We start from the raw sequence: 21,114 nt of genomic DNA, 5'->3' as shown, positions 1-21,114 counted from the left end.
ATTAAAACGTTTCTATTGATCTATAAGCATATGAAAGCTTTAGGTTCAGCCTTTTATCCGTAGTGCTACTTCGAGGGAATGCGGATGGCATATACCCTATTGGACATTTATCACAAGTATCAGCATTTTAAAATGAGCGAATAAAATGTGGTTGAAAGATATCAAAACAGTAGATAAAACTTTGCGAGGACAATGATGATATGTGCAGTGCTATTTAAAATGTGGCGAGGAGTTATGCATTTCTCACAAATCATTAGAAAAACAAAACCAGACATCAGCATGGACAAAAAAAACCCAAAGAAAATAGACGAACACCAGTCAAGACATCTCTACACTAAAATCTATAAATTGAGCAAACGGGGATGATCTCAAGTGCTAAAGAAGGGTCAGCTGCCTAGGTACTATTGTTCAAATAGCTTGATGAGTCATATCCAGTATCACCAAATTTAAAACATTTTGGTATATGTAAAGTATCTAAAATTTTACCAAATGTGAAAGTTTGGAATGAAATAAGGTTTTATGTGTCTATACGATGGATAAACACAACTTTCACTGGATGACAACACAGACATTGAAAAATATAGAACAAATAACACAGCATTGACAGCATAAAAAACATGAGTCCCTTTTCTTTGAGCCTAGGGGGTCAACGCAGGTGTTTCAGAAGGAGGTGTAATTTATGGCCAACTGTTAGCACGAGTGGTGTTATTCAATGCAAATAGAAAGTCTGTGCTGAGTTATATTTTTTGGTCATCTTGATGAAGAGTCGAGGAAAAAATGGGAATGTGACAAGGAGAAGAACATATACATTATCATTTGTGACTCAGATGGTACACAGTCAAACAAATCTCAAAGGCGTCCTAAAACATTCGAATGTTTCCCTTAAATGGATCTTCGATTAAATTTTTTTGCATACAGCATTGATGTATCAGGGAAACACAATCCTTAGAACATCGTATGAACCGCAAAGTGCATTTAGATGAAAAATATTAATATCAGCAGAGCCTTGTTTTAGTTTAGTTCATTTTTACTTTTTGGCCGCCATTTTGAAATTTTCCGTCATTCAAAAAAAGCTTTAATGTCTAATATGCCGCCATGACTTTCTAGAAACATTGGATTACATATTTCATATGCTTTTGAAAGATTTGATTTGAATATTATTTGCTTTAATTTATACATGGTGCCGAAATTTTGACTGATTGGCAGCCATCTTTGAAATGGCCGCCATTTTGGATTTTTCAGCGTGGGTTCATAGCTTAAATTGACTAACATATATAGATCTACAATTGTGCAAAGGTTCATTGTGACATCATCAAACACACAATTCTCCTAAAAACATGCCCGAATCAGCTGGACTATAAAGTTACCGAGTAGAGAAAATCCATCCATGGACAATCCATATCTTCATGTAATTTTTTTTTTTGACCTTGCTGTTTATAAATCTTTATAAATCTTTTTTAAATAATAAATGCGTTATCTTGTACATAGTTCTGATTCTTTCACCTTTTTTTTAAGAGTTTGCCTTTACTTTGATCCATTTTTAAATTGTATCAGCTTTTTAACTTTTGATTTTTCAAATATTTTCCCACGATGATCACTGAAGACAGATAAATTGTCGAAATTCAGTAACATACTCTCTGTTCAATCGTTTGGCGATAACTTATCTAAATAAACTATTTACGCGTAAGTATGTTCAGATTATAAGGCATTCTTTAACAGATGTGTGCTCTTGACACAAAAACTGTTCCAGCATGGTTATGAGGAAGAACAACTTCTACCAACACTACATGATTTTTACTGTAACTTTTATTAATCGATTGATAATACAATGTGTCTTACTCTGGGATATAAGCAACATGTTTCGTATTCTCAGATCGCTAAATACCGTAATAGTCGTCTGATCTGTAAATCGTCTGGCCTTATGTGACAGTTGGCCAACAATGCTTCGCTTGTTTAAAGTATTTTGATTTTACAAAAAAGTAAAATAACAAAAATACCAAACTCCAAGGAAAATTCAAAATCGGAAATTCCTTATCAAATGGCAAAATCAAAAACTCAAACACATCAAACGAATGGAAAACAACTGTCATATTCCTGACTATAGTCTTAACCCACAAACTACTCAAATATGTTATAAAATGGACACTTCCAAAAAAATCATCATGAACTATTTTATAATAATAGTGGGCTCCTGAACCTTATAGTATCATTGATTATTGCTTCAAACTATTTTTTGGGGCATAGCTGAAGATGATTCTCGCAATGCCAATGCTTTACGAATCAAAATATGTTAATTCTGAAATAGCTCAATCATGTAACCTTATGTGTGTATATTACCATGTTGATTTACTGAGGACTGACTAACCTCTGTATGGTGATTTTACGTACATATCAGTATCAATTTTCAGAAAAAGAATCGAATGTGAAACGGGTATTCTGCGGGTTTTTTTTTTCTCATTATGATTGGTATTGCTTTAAACAAAGCGTACTGTGTTTTATTGTGTAATATCATGTTTTAGTGAAAAACGAGAATTCGGGAAAACTTCAAGGAGACAGCAACCCAACAAAGCAATAATGATCAAACATTTAGAGGTCAATAAGGAAAATTCCATATATACAATTTGTCAAGCAGTGTAACTATAAATCTCCTCGGGACTAGAAAACTAGTGAATTATTTTAAATAGTGACCTTTAAGATCTGTCATAAAAAAAATACCATAATGACTATTACTACGCAATAAACATTCAATGTGGTTGGAACATGAAGTGAGTAGATCCATAGAAACTTACACAATTTTCCTTCCTCAGATACAATTTTATGCAGTCGCTTGTTCACCTGGAACTCGAGTGAGAATGCCACTCTATTTTGTAAAAACAGTAATATAAAGACTAATCATCATTTAACCAATAAATACCAGAGGTAAACACATTTCCTTCGGGAAGGCAGTCAGTTTCGTTAGACGAATGGGAACCGCCGTGGTTAAATTGCTATGTAACATCTTGTGATATGTCTGGGAACTATTCTCCGAACCGTACTGACAGTCACGTAAATGTCAAATATAATTGACAACAAAACTATTATTTTTGTCTTATCTTTTATTTGTTTGTACTCCTTGTACCATCTGAACATAAAGAAATACTGCTTATTACCACACAAGAAAAATAAATATTCTTTTAGAAACTTTAACTCGCTCTTTCACTGGAATTATTTATTTAATATCATATATATTTAATAGGTATCGATACAAACTGTTATACATAAAGTAGCATGTATACTGATAGACAAATACTCTTGCCTACGTTACTTCTAAAATGTTCTAATTCACTTAGTGGATTAAATAAAACATTTATAGGTTGAAAAACAGCGAGCATTTGTGAAGATTTTCCTACAAAAATATTTTCCAGCAAAGTTACGAATTTTAAATCACGTTTTATTTATTTAGCACCATTTCTGTATTACATTAATAAATTTAACACAGTCTGTGATTGAAAAGTTATATAAATGGATATAAAGGAACAATTTTCGGCAGCTGTACAGTATGTCTGCATGGGGATTACGAATTCAGTTTAATAATCGTTTATTGTTTCAAAGATGTAATTTTCTGCTTTTCAGTCTGTTCTAACATATTTAGTTTTGAATTGAAAATGTATTGCTTAATCAATTTGACCTGCCTGCTTCAGAAAATGTTAACATCCTTTGACGTAGTACTATTTGCACGGACATTTATTGTATGATACTTAATTTCCGTAGGCTAAATGCAGTCATAAAGCATAAAAAAGACCATTTATTTTAAAATAGAAAGCTAACACGTTGGTAGTAGCAGTTCCCTTCTAGAAGTGAGACATTGAATTGAAATGCTTAGATCTCATTGTTTTTTTTTTTTTATTCCTAAACCGTAAACGACTATTTTCATAGAAGAAAATATATCAGATAAGTAAATACCATATAACTACATTCCGATAAAACGACTTAGCGACATGACAAATTGTGGACAACGGGAGACAATTCCACAAGTGTATACAATACAGGTCAAGAAAAAAAGCTAAAGATTCAATGGAAAAACTTAAAATATAACCAAAAAAAAACCTGTTAACACTTTGATTAATGGTTGTAATGTTAGCGTTCTTAGATATATAACATGCCTGAAAGTTATGTAACAAGCAACTCAGAAACGTAAAAAAAATTAAATGTGATACTAGTATATCAATCGCTACAATTTTGCAAAAAAAAAGAAAACAATATGTGGCATTCTGACCTAAGAGCACTTGTATGATGCCTTGAATATGTAATTTCATATACAGTTCAAAGATGAAGCAAAACATACAAACCCTAACCATCAATTAGTAAAATGAATGCCAAAACTTTTTTCTATAAAAAGTTGTTGTAGTTGTAACCACTTTCATCAATTCAGTTATAAACTGAATGTCATTAATTCATAACAATGCAATATAAGAATATTGTTGGAAAATATAAATATATGTGTACCAGCTTTAAAAATAGGAACTAAAACGAGGCTCACCTAGATTTCTTCTGATTTCAAGTCGAAAATTAATGAATTTCATATTTTTAAACATTACACAGATATTGTTTTATCATGCAATCAGATGTCGTTAAAAGGTTTTATAATTCCTGTTGTCTTGGGAGGGGACAGTATGGAGTACAACGAAGTTAACAGTGTTGTAATACAAAATTTGAATGTTACCGTTAGCTCACAATGGAAGCATGATACGAAGAGACGATACGAATATCCCACAGGTATATTAGTATAATGAAATATCCGATTGCATTATGAAACAAGAATCAAAGACAAATGAAAAGAATAAACGCGTTCCAAGTATGACTGGTCATAACCCTTTAAATGTTTGACCTTCTTCTTAAGAAATAAGTCACGTACTAACGGGAATGACAAAGTCTACCAGTGAGCCACAGCTAGCCCCCAAAATGCCAGAAATAAAATGAATGCAGTAAAATGAAGTGAAAGTCTCATTATATTGTATCTTTTCGTGAAACCCTGAATGATAACGGCATCCATTAATCTAAATTTCAAAAACATTAGGGTACATGAATGAGGTATTGCGGTCCAGATCAATAATAAAGACCTGAAATTACTGAAAAAACACCAAATAACATGAAGTATTGGAGCTTTCCAAAAGCCAACTTTTCAAGAACATTAATTAAAGTATTCTACAAAGGCATCGTTTTCTCATCAACGTGATAGAGAAGACAAAATTAGAAGAAACTTAAACTGTCAAAATTTTTGTCAAAAAAAGACAGAAATAGCAAATAAATGACGGACTAGACACGTAGCCAATCAAAAAGACATGCGCAAGAGTAAACCAAATACACAAACTTTGAAATAAGATCAAAGAGTTCTCACATTAAAAATAAACAGCGGCGTGAACGTAAGTTATTACAAAACTTTTTAGGCACTGTTTTTAAGACTGACTTCCAAATATCGTATATTTAGTAAAATATTCTTTTACAAAGAAAATTGGATAATTAGTTTTATAGGTGACGAGCTTTTTTTAGCGACCTTAACTACCCATGAGGGTCTTGCACGGTCGGAGTTTTATAGGGATTAAATACCCATTTAAAACTTATGTAACGCATTCTTTTAAAAGGACTTTAGCTGTCAAATTCGGGTTCACCGATTTTACTCACATTCTCATATTTGATTTATTATAACTTACTAAAACGTATATCAAAGTTACAAAAAGACAAAACTCATCACCTTATTTTTTATAAAAAGAAACAATTAACAATGCATAGAATCGTTATAATTTATCAGCATTTCGTGTGTATTTAAGTCTAAACGCCATCTAATTAACCATCGAGATGACTACCACAGATGCCGATAGTCTATGACCTAATATAAATATAGATATGAATACAAATACACAGATAAGCACATACAGTTTGATTTAATATCAAAGACCATTGTTTGAACCTGTATAAGTATGTTTTTTTGTGTGTCGAATCAGACAAAGAAATGATTATTGCCAGTGAATTCATTGTTTCACTTTTCAATGTTGACATTCTTTTCTTTTTGATAACTGAACATGCTAAGAACGTGCAAAGCCCATATCCAGAAAAGGGTCCAATTAAAGGTCGACTAAATACCGGTTCAAATGAGGTTAAATTATCGACTTGCAAGCCAATAATACATCAGCGATGTTTTAGCCTATTTTTACAAAATCGAACCAAACTGACAGCTAATAGCGAAAAATTATTTCAAAATTAAACTTTTATAAATGCTTGAAAAATCAAATATATTCTAGATTTTGTCTAATTCGTAGCTAATGCCCCTTTAAGGCTCACATAACTAGTAAGTTGATGATTGGAGAGCCAAATATTAATAGAATTGACAGATGATACAACAACCATGAACAGGTATACATATAACATGTCATACATCATTTGTACATCTCACAATACAAAACTAAAAAACACAATGTTTAAGATGAAACTTGTCTCATATGTAATGAATTTGTAGATATGTTAATTCTGAAAATCAGGGCTTTCATAATACCTTGCACACTCAACGAAACTGATGTAAATCAAAATAATTTTAGCTGTTTCAATTTTAAACTGGTTTTCCACACATTTTTCTATGCTAATGCAATGAATTTTATACATATGTTTTGCTCACACAAATCTTGTTTTTACTTAAACTTTGTAAAATATACTTTTAACCATTGTTTTTATGTTTAGTCAAATGTTGACAAATATCTTGTTTACTTGATTCTTGATCAATATCTTTTTATTAGTCAAAATAAATTTAGCTAGAATTGAGTTTACAAAAACGAATTACAACTTGGATGATAAAAGATGCTGTCAAAATATTAAGAAACGTAAGCAATCTGCTTATTAAAATTGAATTATCAGCCGGTGTACGGCAGTGTAACCTTTAACATTATTATATCAACGGTATTGAGGTTTCAAAAATTAAACAACAAACAGTTACATTTGTCATTTATAATATCAGTGGTTGAACAAATACAAAAATGTCAGATATAATGTAGCTTTAAATCCCTATTACTCTACTACAAAACATTTCCAGTCAATAATCAATTATTCAATTATTCAGATTATCATATATCTAAACTTTCTAAACTTTCATATCACAATCCCTATCCCTTTATCAATGCCCATTCACAATGGATATTATTGCCCTATGATATCTTCTTCAATTTCTCAGATTATTAATATCAAGAGGTTCTTATTAAAAATTGCTATGCCTTAATCAGCTTTCATCTACAATTACTGTCATCGGTCAATGATTACTTCATCAATAGGTTTACCATCTTCTATGCATGTATATATTTCTTTTAGCACTTTGATAACGCGCCTGTCTAGGGCATATAAATGAGGTTCTGTTAATATGGGACTTATGGAATCTTTGGAGAGAGACTGCCTTGTTTCAGAACTAAGTTTCTCTGGTCCAACATAAAGCTTTGCTAACTTCAGAAATGTTGAATAACGGATTTGACAGCATTGATAGATTGGGGCTAATATGGACATTTCATCATGAATGCTTTTACCAAACCTAAAACGAAAATATTAATGTAATAATTAGATATTATCAAATCCTATACCAAATTCAACATATATCATATTTACAAATGTTGATACATTAAAACTGTAACATACTTAAATAGTATAATCATCTTAATTTAGTTAAATTGGTCAGAAAAAGAAATGAATTATACACTATGTAATTGCCAATGTTTAACTTCACCTGATGTTATCATTTACAAATATTTCAAACACATCCGACAGAAAAAAAAACGAGGGCCTATAATTCAGTGGTTGCTGTTGTTTTGTCAGCAAGATTTGTTTTTCGTTTGAATTGTTTTACAAATAGGCTGGCCAGAGGGTGCTTTATTGAGTACGGAGTATATATCTCCCAGTTGATACGATATTCCAGGGCTTGTATTTCCTATTATGATTTCCTTGATAGAGGGTTGCTGCTCACATGGAAGATATTAAACCAAGAGTTTTAAGTGGTGAAGTTGAAATCATCCCTTGGTAAATTTTACGGACGCCATCACGAGTTGGTTGACCGTTACGGAATATCCGTTTCACAGATGATAGCGGATATGTTCCTGATGTCGTAACTACAATCCCGTCCCCTTTTTCCGAATGTGACCTACCGAATTAGACTTATTACCGGGTTTGTACTAACATGAGCAACACAAAGGGTGCAACATGTGGATCATGATCTGCTTACCCTTCCGGAGCACCTGAGATCACCCCCAGTTTTTGGTGGGGTTCGTGTTGCTCAGTCTTTAGTTTTGTATGTTGTGTTTTGTGTACTATTGGTTGTCTTTTTCTTTTTTAGCCATGGCGTTGTCTGTTTATTTTCGACTTATGAGTTTGAATGTCCCTTTGGTATCTTTCGCCCCTCTTTTTAAATAATATATAGTATGTGTGCGCTCTTTCTTGAAGGATGAAGGGTGCATTATAGTTACTGCCATCTACGTCATTTGGTCTCTTGTGGATATAAATTTTATTGGCAATCAAACCACATCCCCTCATTTGTATGATATTCATCTGTTTTCCCAAGTCAGCTATATTTTCGGTTGCTGTCTTTTGTGATAACTTTATTTTGAGTTTTAAAGGTTTTTAGGTATAAAATTCGGCTTTGGTCGCAGACTTTTGATAGTATCACCCACGGTTTTTTAAGGGTTTTCGTTGTGCTGTCCAAATGACGTATACCCAACGTCTCCTTTTATTAACCTTTACTGTTTAGTCCAGTTTGGATAATATCCTTTTGGCTAGGCTCAGTACTGTTACATCCCGCCATTGTGTTATTGTGCTATGGCCATTTTTTGGTATTCTTGTCTTTCATTTTTGCTTATGTGCTTTGTCTATATGTCATTTTGTTTTTCTTTGTTGACATGTTTGTTTGTTTTTATAGTGATTAAGATTATAACACAATGCTGACTGCTGTACCCCTATTTTTGACATTTTTATCTATTATGTCTGTTTGTTTTGTTCACACATTATTGTCAGTATAATGGAATTTTATGCGACTGTCATACAAAATAGATGTTTATCTAGCAATAAAACCAGGTTTACTCCACAATTTTCTACACAAGGAAATGCCTGTACCAAGTCAGGAATATGAGAGTTGTTTTCCATTCGTTTGATGTGTTTGAGCTTTTGATTTGAATTTTCATTGGAGTTCGGTATTTTTTGTTATTTTACTTTTTATACATGTCTATTTCAATTTATGTATCAATTCTATAAATAAAATATACGTACCCTCTACCATTGTCTAAATGCAAATGGAATGTATTATTGCCAAAATCTTTTATTGTTTCATAATGATGTCTATCCATATTTCCTGAAAATGAAGTTAAAACGAACAGTGAATGCGGTTATATCTAAAAAGAAAAAACCAAACTCATCAATACTTCCAGGCTTATAATTTAGAGCGACAAACGTGCTTTTCGTCTACACAAGACAAGAAATAGAATATAATGATAAATAAAATAATGGGTTACTTTTTTTTTTATATTTTTTATTTAATCACTCTACATGGAAATGAAGGGGTATATGCAATCTGATTGAAATACCCTGTCCTAGCATCGCTTCAAGCCTTTAAAGGGTCAGAAAACGCTCCAATCTACATTCTGTATATCAATATAATCATATTCGACATCATCCAAATTTCTAATCTAATTCTTTTAAGGAATGTATCGACGAAAACTCCCGTGGCCCCTAAAATGATCTTCAGAACAGAAATTTAAACAGAGCATTGTCAAATATTAGCAAGCTAAGCGTAAACAGGATCTATATGTTTATCAGATAGGGATATAAATACTGTGAATATATACTTTACCTTGAAAAAAATCAAAAATATGCATATCTATGAGATCAAGAAGCCGTCGCCCTTTATTATATGGTGCACGTTGTTTGACCTTTTCACAAAGATCATCATAAGCTTCCCAGTAAGCCTTTCTGTGTTTACTATAGGACCGTTTCCATGGATTCCGCCATGTTTTCCTGGCAGCAATTTTTTCAGGAGGGAGGAATGTAGCGAAGGAACCTTCTAACATGTCTGGATTTCCACAAATAGCATGGCTTGTATCACAGTAGTAGGAGCAGGCGCCATGAAAGCAAACGTTGTTGGCTAAAGATGAAAAATACATCATTTCAAAAGATAAAATATTTAAACTCTTTCACATGAGTATAACTTAAAACTGATATGTTACTAACAAAACTCGATTAGCAGCCTTTTCAAATGAACGGGAAAACAATTTCAAATTCTAAGTTGTTTGTTGTTTTTTTTTCTAAAGTTTATTGCAATATAATCTTTAAACAGTTAAATACATAGTGGGCAGATCATTTATTTGCCATACGCTGATTCCTTAGCTGGGCATGGTTATACATTCAGCAATTCGTCACTCGTCAAAATACCCATATTGTGCATTAAATTCAAAGCCGAATTATTTCAATTTCTTAGACAATAACAAGATTTGATTAAAAAAAAGATTGATTAGCTTTTATAGTTTACAAGCTATTGTTTCAAACTTTTCATAGTATCAAATTCAGAGTAAGTATTTATTAATTTAAATATACGTCATATAAAAATTAATACATTATGAAATTCACATAAACATGTCAATTGTAAGATAATAAAACAAATTATGTTTCCTTGTTATAAATCATCGTGATATCTATCATTTCATCTTTCTATTTTAGACATTTGAAAAATGGCTTTATACGGAAATACAAACAAAAATTATGATATCTTCCTTTTATGATGTTTTTATTTTAAAACACGATGACATTACGGTAACAGCTGTGTAAAGGTACAATGATGATAGGGGGTCCTAAATTAAAAACAATACGCTTTGTACATCATTTTCAAAAAATTAAGTTTAGAAAGTGCTATTTTTAAAAATATTATAAAGGTATGGGCCACCGAGCACACATTGAAAAATATTTAATACTAATGGGCCATTTAAATAATAACGAAGAAAGTCAAATTACAATCCCAATTATTCTAAAGAGAAGAATAATGATTGAGCAACAGGAACACTGATATCATTTCTATGTCCAATAGCGACATCAATGTATAATATAATGTTTATGTATCTTGAAGCAATCGTAAACTAACAAACTTTCAACACACTATGTGTAGACTTTGTTTGAGTATTTCACAGATATGCTACATATGCATGCTATGTAAGAAATTTTAGTTACCTGGAGATTTGAAGAATGTTTTTGCTAATTTGTGATCTGCTAGTCTTTTAATATCATATGTCATGTTCACTTTTCTTCCAGCAGTTGGTGGGACTCTATAAAATCCTAAAACTCTGAAAGAATTAAATGTATTTGTAAAACAAAAAGTAATTAGACTTTATTGATTTATCTCATGCACTATGATTATTGTAAATTCAGAATTTATTGCGAGGTTTTTATTATTTCGAATGATGCAACTGGGTTAGAATCGCAATAATAAGAACTCGCATTCTGATATCTGATACATATATTTGCATGCAGATTTTCCTGAAATCATAATAATAAATCTCGCATGTGTGTTCTTTTTTCAAAAATCGCAATAATAAATGCAGGTAATAATTTCTGAATTTACAGTATTTTAAAAGTACAATCGGGAAGGCATATGAGATTCTAGCTAAAAGAAGGTTATAATTTGGATTTTTTTTTATCATTATAATACAATTTAAGGACACGGTTCTCAGTGAGGAATAAAAAAAAACAATTTCGCAAAAGTGCACAATATAACAAAACCTGCACTATATGGTAGGTAGCAAAGATACTAAAACTTAAATTCATCCCGAAATCGCTCAAATTCAAACTCTATCTATCATCCTGAATACGTATTTACAATTTGGAGAAAATAATGAGTGAAGTAACTCTGGAAGCTGTAAAAACAAACCTGACATCCATTTTATAAATGGTAGAAGTGTTGAGGGGTTAAAAGGTACTACCCCAAATCGAACTGAAATTATAACCTGGAAACCGTTTGTTTCGGACGGACAAAAAGTGAGTCATATTTTTAAAGTTGTCAGGAATATAAAATACTCCAGGCTTTTACGTGAATGTAAATGTTTCGCTTACTATGCAGGTCCTCAATGCTCTTCAACTTCGTACTTTATTTGGCCTGTTCAACATTTTTGATTCGAGCTTCACTGATGAGTCTTTTGTAGACGAAACGTGCCTCTGACGTACAAACTTTTAATCCTGGTATCTATGATGAGTTTATTTATGCTTAAACCGTCAATCGTGTACAGTCCTTTCTTTTCACAACCCTTTTTGATAAGCGTGACAATAACTATAAACACAATATTATTATTATCTGTAAATATGTTTCAATGGAGGATGTTTTATAGCTACTCTCAGAAGACAAAAGTATTAGGTTTCAATTGGTATGTCTTCATAAAGTTGTACTTCATTTTACTTTATCGTACTGTATTTGTTTACCCTCAACTATTGTATTTGTATTTATATTGTACTTTCTCTGTAAACTTGTATTTAGTTTCTAGAGAATAAAGTATCTATTTATCTATATAATTAAATTGTTTAGATCAATTTAGGTTTGATGCATTCTTGAATATGTTACGGTTTAAATATAGTTTTATGTTTATTCAAGTATTAATAGACGTATTTGACATCCCCACTTTGGGAAATCAGTGTAATGGCGTATTTTGAGATTGGTATCCAAACATGTTTTTATCATGTTTATAGTGAATAGAGGCATAATAATTTTATAATTGATAACTGTAAATATTCTTTCATATTTATCGTTAATTAGTACAAAAATGTTTATTGTAGTTGTAAACATTGTAAATATAAGTAAAAACATCATTTTTGTGACATAAACGTAAGAAAAATAAACGTTGCGTATAAATGCCTTGTTCATAGATCCTTGGTTTTGAGTTCGGCTGGTAGAGGACACCAGTATTACAGGGGTGAACAAGTAACTTGAATGTTGTATCCTATAGTTATTGGTGTAATACCATTGATAAGTGCAGGATAGCCATATGTTTTTCCTTTCTTTATTTTGATAAAAAAAAGTATTGATGAACAGAATTTTTCCTGAATTAGGAAGCAGAAAGAAGGCAGAATATACCAAAGGGACAATCAATAATCAAAAGTCGAAGAAAACAGACAAAACCTTAACTAAAAAGAAGAACGATGAAATGACAATCAACAGTCTGCAAAATACAACACCGGGAGTTTTCTATCTATTATAACGTAGCCAGACCATGGCCAGTTTTCGTGTCATAATAAACGAATATAAATGATAGTAACAAACAAGTGGAAATATATACTTGATAGCGTCACACATTGAGTCTCTAGTCAGTGGAGGAATCATCTATCAAATAATGATCTAAATGTATAAGGGTCTAGGTGGGGTTAACAGAATGTAGAATAATGACCAAATGAATTAATGAATAGAGAAAAATGAACAAAACAATGAAGAATAGAGAAAAATGGGGCGCAAAAGTATAAAGAATAATGGGGTGCAAGAGTATAAAGGATAATGGGGTGCAAGAGTATAAAGAATAATAGGGTGCAAGAGTATAAAGAATAATGGGGTGCAAGAGTATAAAGAATAATGGGGTGCAAGAGTATAAAGGATAATTGGGTGCAAAAGTATAAAGAATAATGGGGTGCAAGAGTATAAAGAATAATGGGGTGCAAGAGTATAAAGGATAATTGGGTGCAAAAGTATAAAGAATAATGGGGTGCAAGAGTATAAAGAATAATGGGGTGCAAGAGTATAAAGGATAAAGAAATTGTGCAATACCAGATAAATCGAATAGTAAAATAATTTTCACGAGAATTGTACAGAAAAAGACAACATTGAGATTGGAGCCACCTCTGTGGGCCCCGCTGACCTTGAACTTTGACCTAGGAAGTTGTACAAACATTATGGCACACCCTCTGGTGTTGGTTAATATACATGGCAAGTATAAAGTATGAAATTATAACGGTTCTCTAGATATAGAGCGGACAAAATTTGTTACGGACGGACGGACAGACTGATTACTATAGGGCGACCCGCCACTAGGCGAGGCCATAATAAGCGTTATTTTTTAAAGATAAAGAAAAATGCCCCGTAAATTAAAGAATACAGAAATGAGGGACCCCCATCCACACCCTCATATATCTGGTCTGTATTCCATGAAAACAATGGCGCCGACAATTCAAAGAAAACAATAAGGCGTTGACAATTAGGAGTACGCATAATTCATGCATTTTAAGTAATATATTAACATGATATGCAAGTTTACTGTTTACAATTCAAAAAATACGGTCATGACATTTCTTAGGTTTTAAAATGTGTTTCCTGAATACGCAAGAGCTAAATATAGCAAAGGTGTTAAACGTGACATGTATATCAATTCTAAAATGGTGCTTTAAAAAATATATGACAAATACATGTAAGCAATTAAAATGATAAGTGGATATTCTCAATTTGACTTTAGCGTACCGGCGAAGTTGAAATCATATCTCTGTAAATTCGTTTTTTATATTATAATTTGACTTCTTAATGCCCTTCCTTCTTTTGGATAATTTCTTACAAAATTGCATTTTTTGCACAAGTTAAATGACTTTTTGTTGAGGTTTAAAACTAAGATAAATCATGAAGAAGAAAGGGCGTTAAGAAGTGTACGGCTTTGTCTATGTGTTAGTGGTTTCCGGGTCTTCGATTTACAGAGAGTAACGTAAAGTATTATAAAAATAAGACGATGTGGAATGATTGCCAGCTATCCACTATAGACCAAGTGATGTTGAAGTTAACAACTACAGGTCACCGTACAGCCTTCAATAATGCGATAAACCCATACCGCATAGTAAGTTATAAAAGACCCCAAAGGACAAATGTAAAACAATTCAAACGAGAAAACTGACGGCCTGATTTCTGTCTAAAACAATGAACGAAAAACAAACATGATATACAGCAACAAACGAAAATCACTGAATTACAGGTCCCTGATTTGGGACAGGCACAAACAGAATGCGGCGGGGTTGAACCTGTTTGCTGGCGCCAATCTTCCCCCTAACCTGGGACAGTGGTGTAACTGTAAAACATAAGAACAAACTGTACAAATCAGTTGAAGAGGCCTCAACTCATCAGATCGATACAAATCACACACAAATCTAAAAAAAGCATAAACTACACAAAGTCCAGATCTGAGAGTACTCGCAGCAACTGAAACCTAGTTCAAAGCCAATAATAACTAATAAAAACAATAATGTATCTTAGCTAAAATATCAATCAAACGGATGTAGTGTAAAGATGTCATTAACAGTCAGAGAAAAACATGACCTTGTGCAATGAAATGCCTTTTTTGTAAAAGGTAGACAACTCTGATATCCTGATCGTTTGCGTTATAATGAGCTATTTAAATCATTTAAGTGTATCAAAGTTCCCCTATCGTCTTTTTAATAACATCAATTTTACTTAATTTTAAGTCATATATGTGAGCAGGGTTTAAATCAATATTTAATTTCGATGTTATAAGAAATAAAATGCTACTAAATTATTGTACCATCTTAATGTTTTACAGATCATCACTTCCATACTAATTGTCGATGTTATATCAATAATTTCATGTCAGTCAGTAAATTAAAAACTGCAAACAAAAGCTATTTTTGTTTATTGCCATAAAAGTCTCATTATGAAAGCATTTTTTTTTTATTTATTTATCGTCATAAAATACATAATATAATCACACGTCGTTCAAAAAATGATAAATAATATAAAAGTTGTCTAATAAATGTCATGGAAAGGGACATCTACTGAGTGATATTTTACAACTTCATTAGTATTATGAACATACGAGTGATCTGGTAATTAACATGATGAAATAATTAACTCCTTAAACCTGATGTTCCTTTGTCATTTGTCTTATCGCTTAGGCTACGGAATATAGTCAATCACAAATTACTTTAAAAGTGCACATGCCCGAACTACATTTTTTTACATCCGTAAAAAAGTAAAAACTGTAGGTTGGACTAATACATTTTATCTATTAGTCCTACATTTTTTTTTTGTAGCTGCAGGATGGTACACGATGTGTTAATTACACTGCAATGAAGTTACACGAAATAATTTCCTTAATTTTTTAACTATTTCTCTCGATTTACAACATATTCTTTGGTCTTTTATTATTATTTATGCTACAAAGTAAAGTTGGTTCTTTAAAAAATGAAAACAACATTTTATAAATTTCAGGCGTCCGAAAGGCTTTTCTGGATTTGCTTTCATCAGGAACGACCAATGCCGAATGTGTGAAAGCTAATGATGTATAATAACCGAAACGGTTGAAGAGCTTTATGACCAGATGACCAAAACGCACATACAAATATTAGTCAAATTCATCCAAGATCAGTTTTCCTTGAGGGAGTTGATACCTTAGTTTCCTACTAAATCATAAATTTATAAACGGACAATTTTTTAAAAGTTTGTTATAAATCATGTCTGAGCTACACTGACTACGTGTTAAATGTCAGTTTCACAGAAATTTATTATGCATAGATGATGGATTTCTTTTTACATTTGTGGTAAAAGAAAAATGTAGACAACACCAACTAGATTAGAATGGTACTATATAAAATCTAAGTCGTGGGGATAAACGGGAAAATTTTATCTCATTTAATCAGGTGTCACTTTAATAGTCATTTTACTTCCTGGTGTTCCGGCTACGAAATGTAGTCAATGCCACTTTTAAAGATGACAAATTGGACACACAAACACAATTCATTTTTGTATCGTACTTTATAAGAAAATAGAAGTATAACACTGTCCATCATACAAGCTGGTACAAGATGTGTAAAAACAATGTAGTTATGTTAAAAACTGAAAATTTCCCTAAAATTATATCCTGCTTGCCATCTTTGTAACTAATATATGTTGCTTACGTTATCAAATTGTAATGTGGTTTGTTTTAAAAAATTTTGTTTTTTTTAGATTTTTAAGAGTGTTTAATGAAGTCTTATTTGCACGATCTTGTGTTAGGTTTGTTCAAAATAGTTAACGTTTCTTTTCATCTCGTGTTTTATTTGGGTTTTTTTCAGTATATTTTAATATTTTTGTATTTAATAAATTTATGCATTTCCCGTCTAGACTAAGTACGTATTTAATATACAAGTTATTTCTTTACTAGACGGAAAATGCGTAAATATATCAATGGTGTATTAGTATGTGAGATTTTATTTGTTAATTGGTATTTCTCCTGCAATTCATGTATCAACCATGAGGCGAATCCAGATTCAGCACAACAAGTATACTGATTTACCTTAATCAACCCGTTTGTCCGTCTGTCCGTGACATATTCCCGTCTTATTTTCTCTAAGCAAATACAAATTATAGCTTCTTTAGATATGGCACCAAGCTTCAATTGGTTAACTTACGCTATACAACGTGGCACTTTTCGTTTCTTAAATGCTATACTTTGCGTTTGTCGACAATGTATTTCTTTAAGATGTAATGTACAATGATAGATAAAACCAAGTTTTATCTGGTTAAGCCATGCTAGCATGTGACATGTTGTAAGTTTTTTTATAATCTTATTTGTGTATGTCAAAATTTTATATCATCAAGATAAAATGCACATATACATTTTCGTTACATTTTTCTATGCAACTACAAGTTAAAATTATTTGATGTATTGCGACAATCATGAAAATCCTAATTTTTGCATTAAGTTCAAGCAATAACCTGGTTATATTCGTGTCAGTGTATAACTAATACGCAATAGCATGCTGTACATGTTGTTGTGGCCGATTTGTAACTTGAGCAAAAACTGCTTTCCCTTCCGAAGCACCTGAGTTCACACCCGGCTTTTGGTGGGGGTTTATGTTGCTAAATCTTCAGTTATCCGAGTCGTTGTAGGTTCTGTCGATTTGTTCGTCTTTGTGTTTTTTCTTCTTTTTTTTCTTTTTCTTTTTAGCCATGGCGTTGTCAGCTTTTCGTCCACTTGTTAGGTTTGAATGTTCCTTTGGTATCCTCGCCCCCTTTTTTAGCTCTTGCTTGACATTTATGCTTCAGCTGCTTCTTTAAGTTTCCGTTATTAATCACAAAAATAGTGTATCGAATTTATAGCGTTGTATTAAGCCTCATTTCACAGATGGCAACGGATATGTTCCAATTGTCGTAACTACAATCCCGTCCTCTTTTCGCCGTTTTGGTTGGGTTCGTCTTGCTCAGTCTTTGGTTTTCTATGTTGTGTTTTGTGTACTGTCGTTTGTCTGTTTGTCTGTTTGTCTTTTTCTTTTTTAGCCATGGCGTTGTTAGTTTATTTTCGACTTATGAGTTTGAATGTCCCGTTGGTATCCTTCGCCTCTCTTTTCATATCCTGTAAAACGTTATACACATATATGCACCACTTCATACACACTAATGTAGTGCTGAATATACGCATGTTTACTATCATTTCCAATGCGTTCCCTACAAGAGTTACGTTCCGTTGGTTGATATAGTCAAACGTTTGATTTTTTTCAGGTTTTGTGGAATTTCCCCTTTTCTTAATTTACCTTGGGGTTCGGTATTTTTGTTTAAACCTTTTAATATTTTATATTTCTCATAATACAAATAAGGTACTTTGGCATAACTGCCAACGAGAAAACAAATTACCGAAGGTCACTTATCAAAAATGCAAACAACTACAGGTGATACTGAAACAGAAAGACTAGTTCAAAAATATAACTTACTTGTCTAAATGAAACGCGGCTATTTCGGCATTATGTCGCTCATAATCGGTAAAATAAAAATGGTCTGGCAATGTTTCGTAGTCTCTGGAATGTCTGAAAATAAAAAAAGGTACCTCTAAATATATCTTGTCACAATAATATTAAATGAATTTCGAAATTACATTTTCGGATGAAAGCGTATTTATATGATTTCAATGAGCTCCGCACAAAGTCCTATATTACCCTGAACAACGGGTATTATATATCTACAAAAAAACAACCTTTCAATACCCTTCCGGAGCACCTGAGATGAACCCGGTTTTTGGTGGGGTTCGTGTTGTTCAGTCTAGTTTTCTATGTTGTCTTTTGATTGTTTCTACTTTTTTTGCCATGGCATTGTCAGTTTTTTTTTCAATTTATGAGTTTGAATTTCCCTTTTGTATCTTTCGTTTCTCTTTTTCAGATGTTCATACGACATTAGACATCAGTATTTCTATTCTTGAATTTTGTTTTACATTTTTGCATTTTACATTTAGTGTAAAATTGTAAAACCTGCCCCGATAGACACATCTAAGATCTTGTCATTAATATTTAGTTATGAACCAAGGCTTTACCTAAAAAAGTATTTTCCAACAAGATGTATTTTACAAAGATGTAAATGAGTTTAAAATATCTATTTGGATAATGCTTTTGTCATATCTTTTTAAGTGAGATAAGTATTTTTTTTTATCATAGTGTTGTTTTTTCTTTCTATAATTTATGGCTTTTGACTGTTCCTTGCAACGTTCCTGATTTTTTACCTGCAATTTATAGAGAAAGTTATTACATGTACCTAAAAAAACCTTGTATTTCTTAAGTATTTTCCACCAAAATAAGTAACGGAAGATGCTAGAAGAAGAATAAAAACTTGAAAGTCGAAGAGAGACTGAAAAACTGAGGAAACCGAAAATCGACGAAAAGACAAAAAAAATTCTACAAAACACTACAAACTAAAGATTGAGTAATACGAACTCAACCTAAAGCATGGGGACATCAGGTGCTCCGTAAAACCTATATTCCCTTCCAACCTAGAAATCAGACAAACGGTGGCAGAAATCAGAAAACGAAATGTCTTTTTTGTTAGTTTTATTCCATCGCTAGTTGCTTTCTCATCAATGCACACACCCGGTATATCCTATATGAGCTCGCACGAGTGTGATACCAATATCACTATGCCTTTGGCTGATATCAATCCCCAATGAAGTCGTTTTATGTTACATTATGACGATATATTGACCATAGACCTTCAGGTCAAACACTTATCATCATGACGTCTTACAATAGTATCGTCATATAAAGATACAGTCAAACATGTAAATTAAGGTCACTCTTGGGACAAGAGAAAAGTGACTTTATAAGAGAGATGACAATTGAATTAAGTTTTTAAAGTATTACTACAGCGAGACAAGATGATGGTGGCCTTACAAGACCCGGTTTTCGCTTGATAGAGGTGACCTTAATAGAAATAAGAAGATGTGGTATGAGTGCCAATAAGACAACTCTCCATCCAAGTCACAATGTGTAAAAAGTAAACAATTATAGGTCAAAGTACGGCCTTCAACACAGAGCCTTGGCTCAAACCGAACAGCAAGCTATAAAGGGCCCCAAAAAAGACTAGTGTAAAACAATTCAAACAGGAAAACCAACGGTCTAATCTATGTAAAAAAACGAGAAACACTTATGAACCACATCAACAAACGACAACCACTGAACAACAGGCTCCTGACTTAGGACAGCAGGTTTGAGTGTGTCGTAATATGTATCATCGGCTTGTAACCCTTTAGCCGCGTTTATAGCATTATGAAATTATTTCCAATTAAAAACACTACATAAAACTCTGCAAAATGTCACGTTGACAAGGGGATGGAGATTTCATGTACAATGAGCTTGAAGAATAATATAAAAAAAATGTTAGTATAGAAATACGAAGATGTGGTACATATAAAAATAAGAAGATGTGGTATGATTGCCAATGAGACAACTCTCCACAAGAGACTAAATAGCACAGAAATTAACAACTATAGGTCACCGTACGGCCTTCAACAATGAGTAAAACCCATACCGCATAGTCAGCTATAAAAGGCCCCGAAATGACAAATGTAAAACAATTCAAACGAGAAAACTAATGGCTTGATTTATGTAAAAAATAATGAACGAAAAAAAATATGATATACAGCAACAAACGACAACCACTGAATTAATAAGTTATTAATTTATCATTTATTAATATTGCATTCACCTATGCCTTCTTCATTTGTAGTTTTTCCAAATGTTACACGTATATCCTTATGATACGTAGTTTTTGCACGTACTTTTAGCTAATGTGGTGTGAACTTATTTAGTATATTTCATTTTTCTGGTGTAATCATGTGTTATATTTATAGGTCTTTATAAGCA

General features: G+C 32.2%; 1 protein-coding gene across 2 annotated transcripts in view; it reads right to left on the bottom strand.

Moving 5' to 3' along the window:
• Nucleotides 1–3,077: 3,077 nt before the first annotated feature.
• The window catches only part of LOC127709668 (extracellular serine/threonine protein kinase FAM20C-like), a 69,213-nt gene continuing 51,176 nt past the window's right edge, over nt 3,078–21,114 (bottom strand). For both annotated transcript variants that reach the window (XM_052215299.1, XM_052215300.1), the window contains exons 5-9: nt 18,700–18,792; nt 11,215–11,327; nt 9,848–10,138; nt 9,268–9,349; nt 3,078–7,546 (exon numbers count right to left, since the gene is read on the bottom strand). In XM_052215299.1, coding sequence (XP_052071259.1) covers nt 7,267–7,546; nt 9,268–9,349; nt 9,848–10,138; nt 11,215–11,327; nt 18,700–18,792 — 859 coding nt within the window. In that variant the 3' untranslated portion in view covers nt 3,078–7,266. The remainder of the gene's footprint in view (nt 7,547–9,267; nt 9,350–9,847; nt 10,139–11,214; nt 11,328–18,699; nt 18,793–21,114) is intronic.

The sequence above is a fragment of the Mytilus californianus genome, unplaced genomic scaffold, assembly GCF_021869535.1.
Source record: "Mytilus californianus isolate M0D057914Y unplaced genomic scaffold, xbMytCali1.0.p SCAF_7, whole genome shotgun sequence".
Classification (NCBI taxonomy): domain Eukaryota; kingdom Metazoa; phylum Mollusca; class Bivalvia; order Mytilida; family Mytilidae; genus Mytilus; species Mytilus californianus.
The sequence above is the reverse complement of the archived record's forward strand: the minus strand, read 5'-3'. Positions and strand labels throughout refer to the sequence as shown.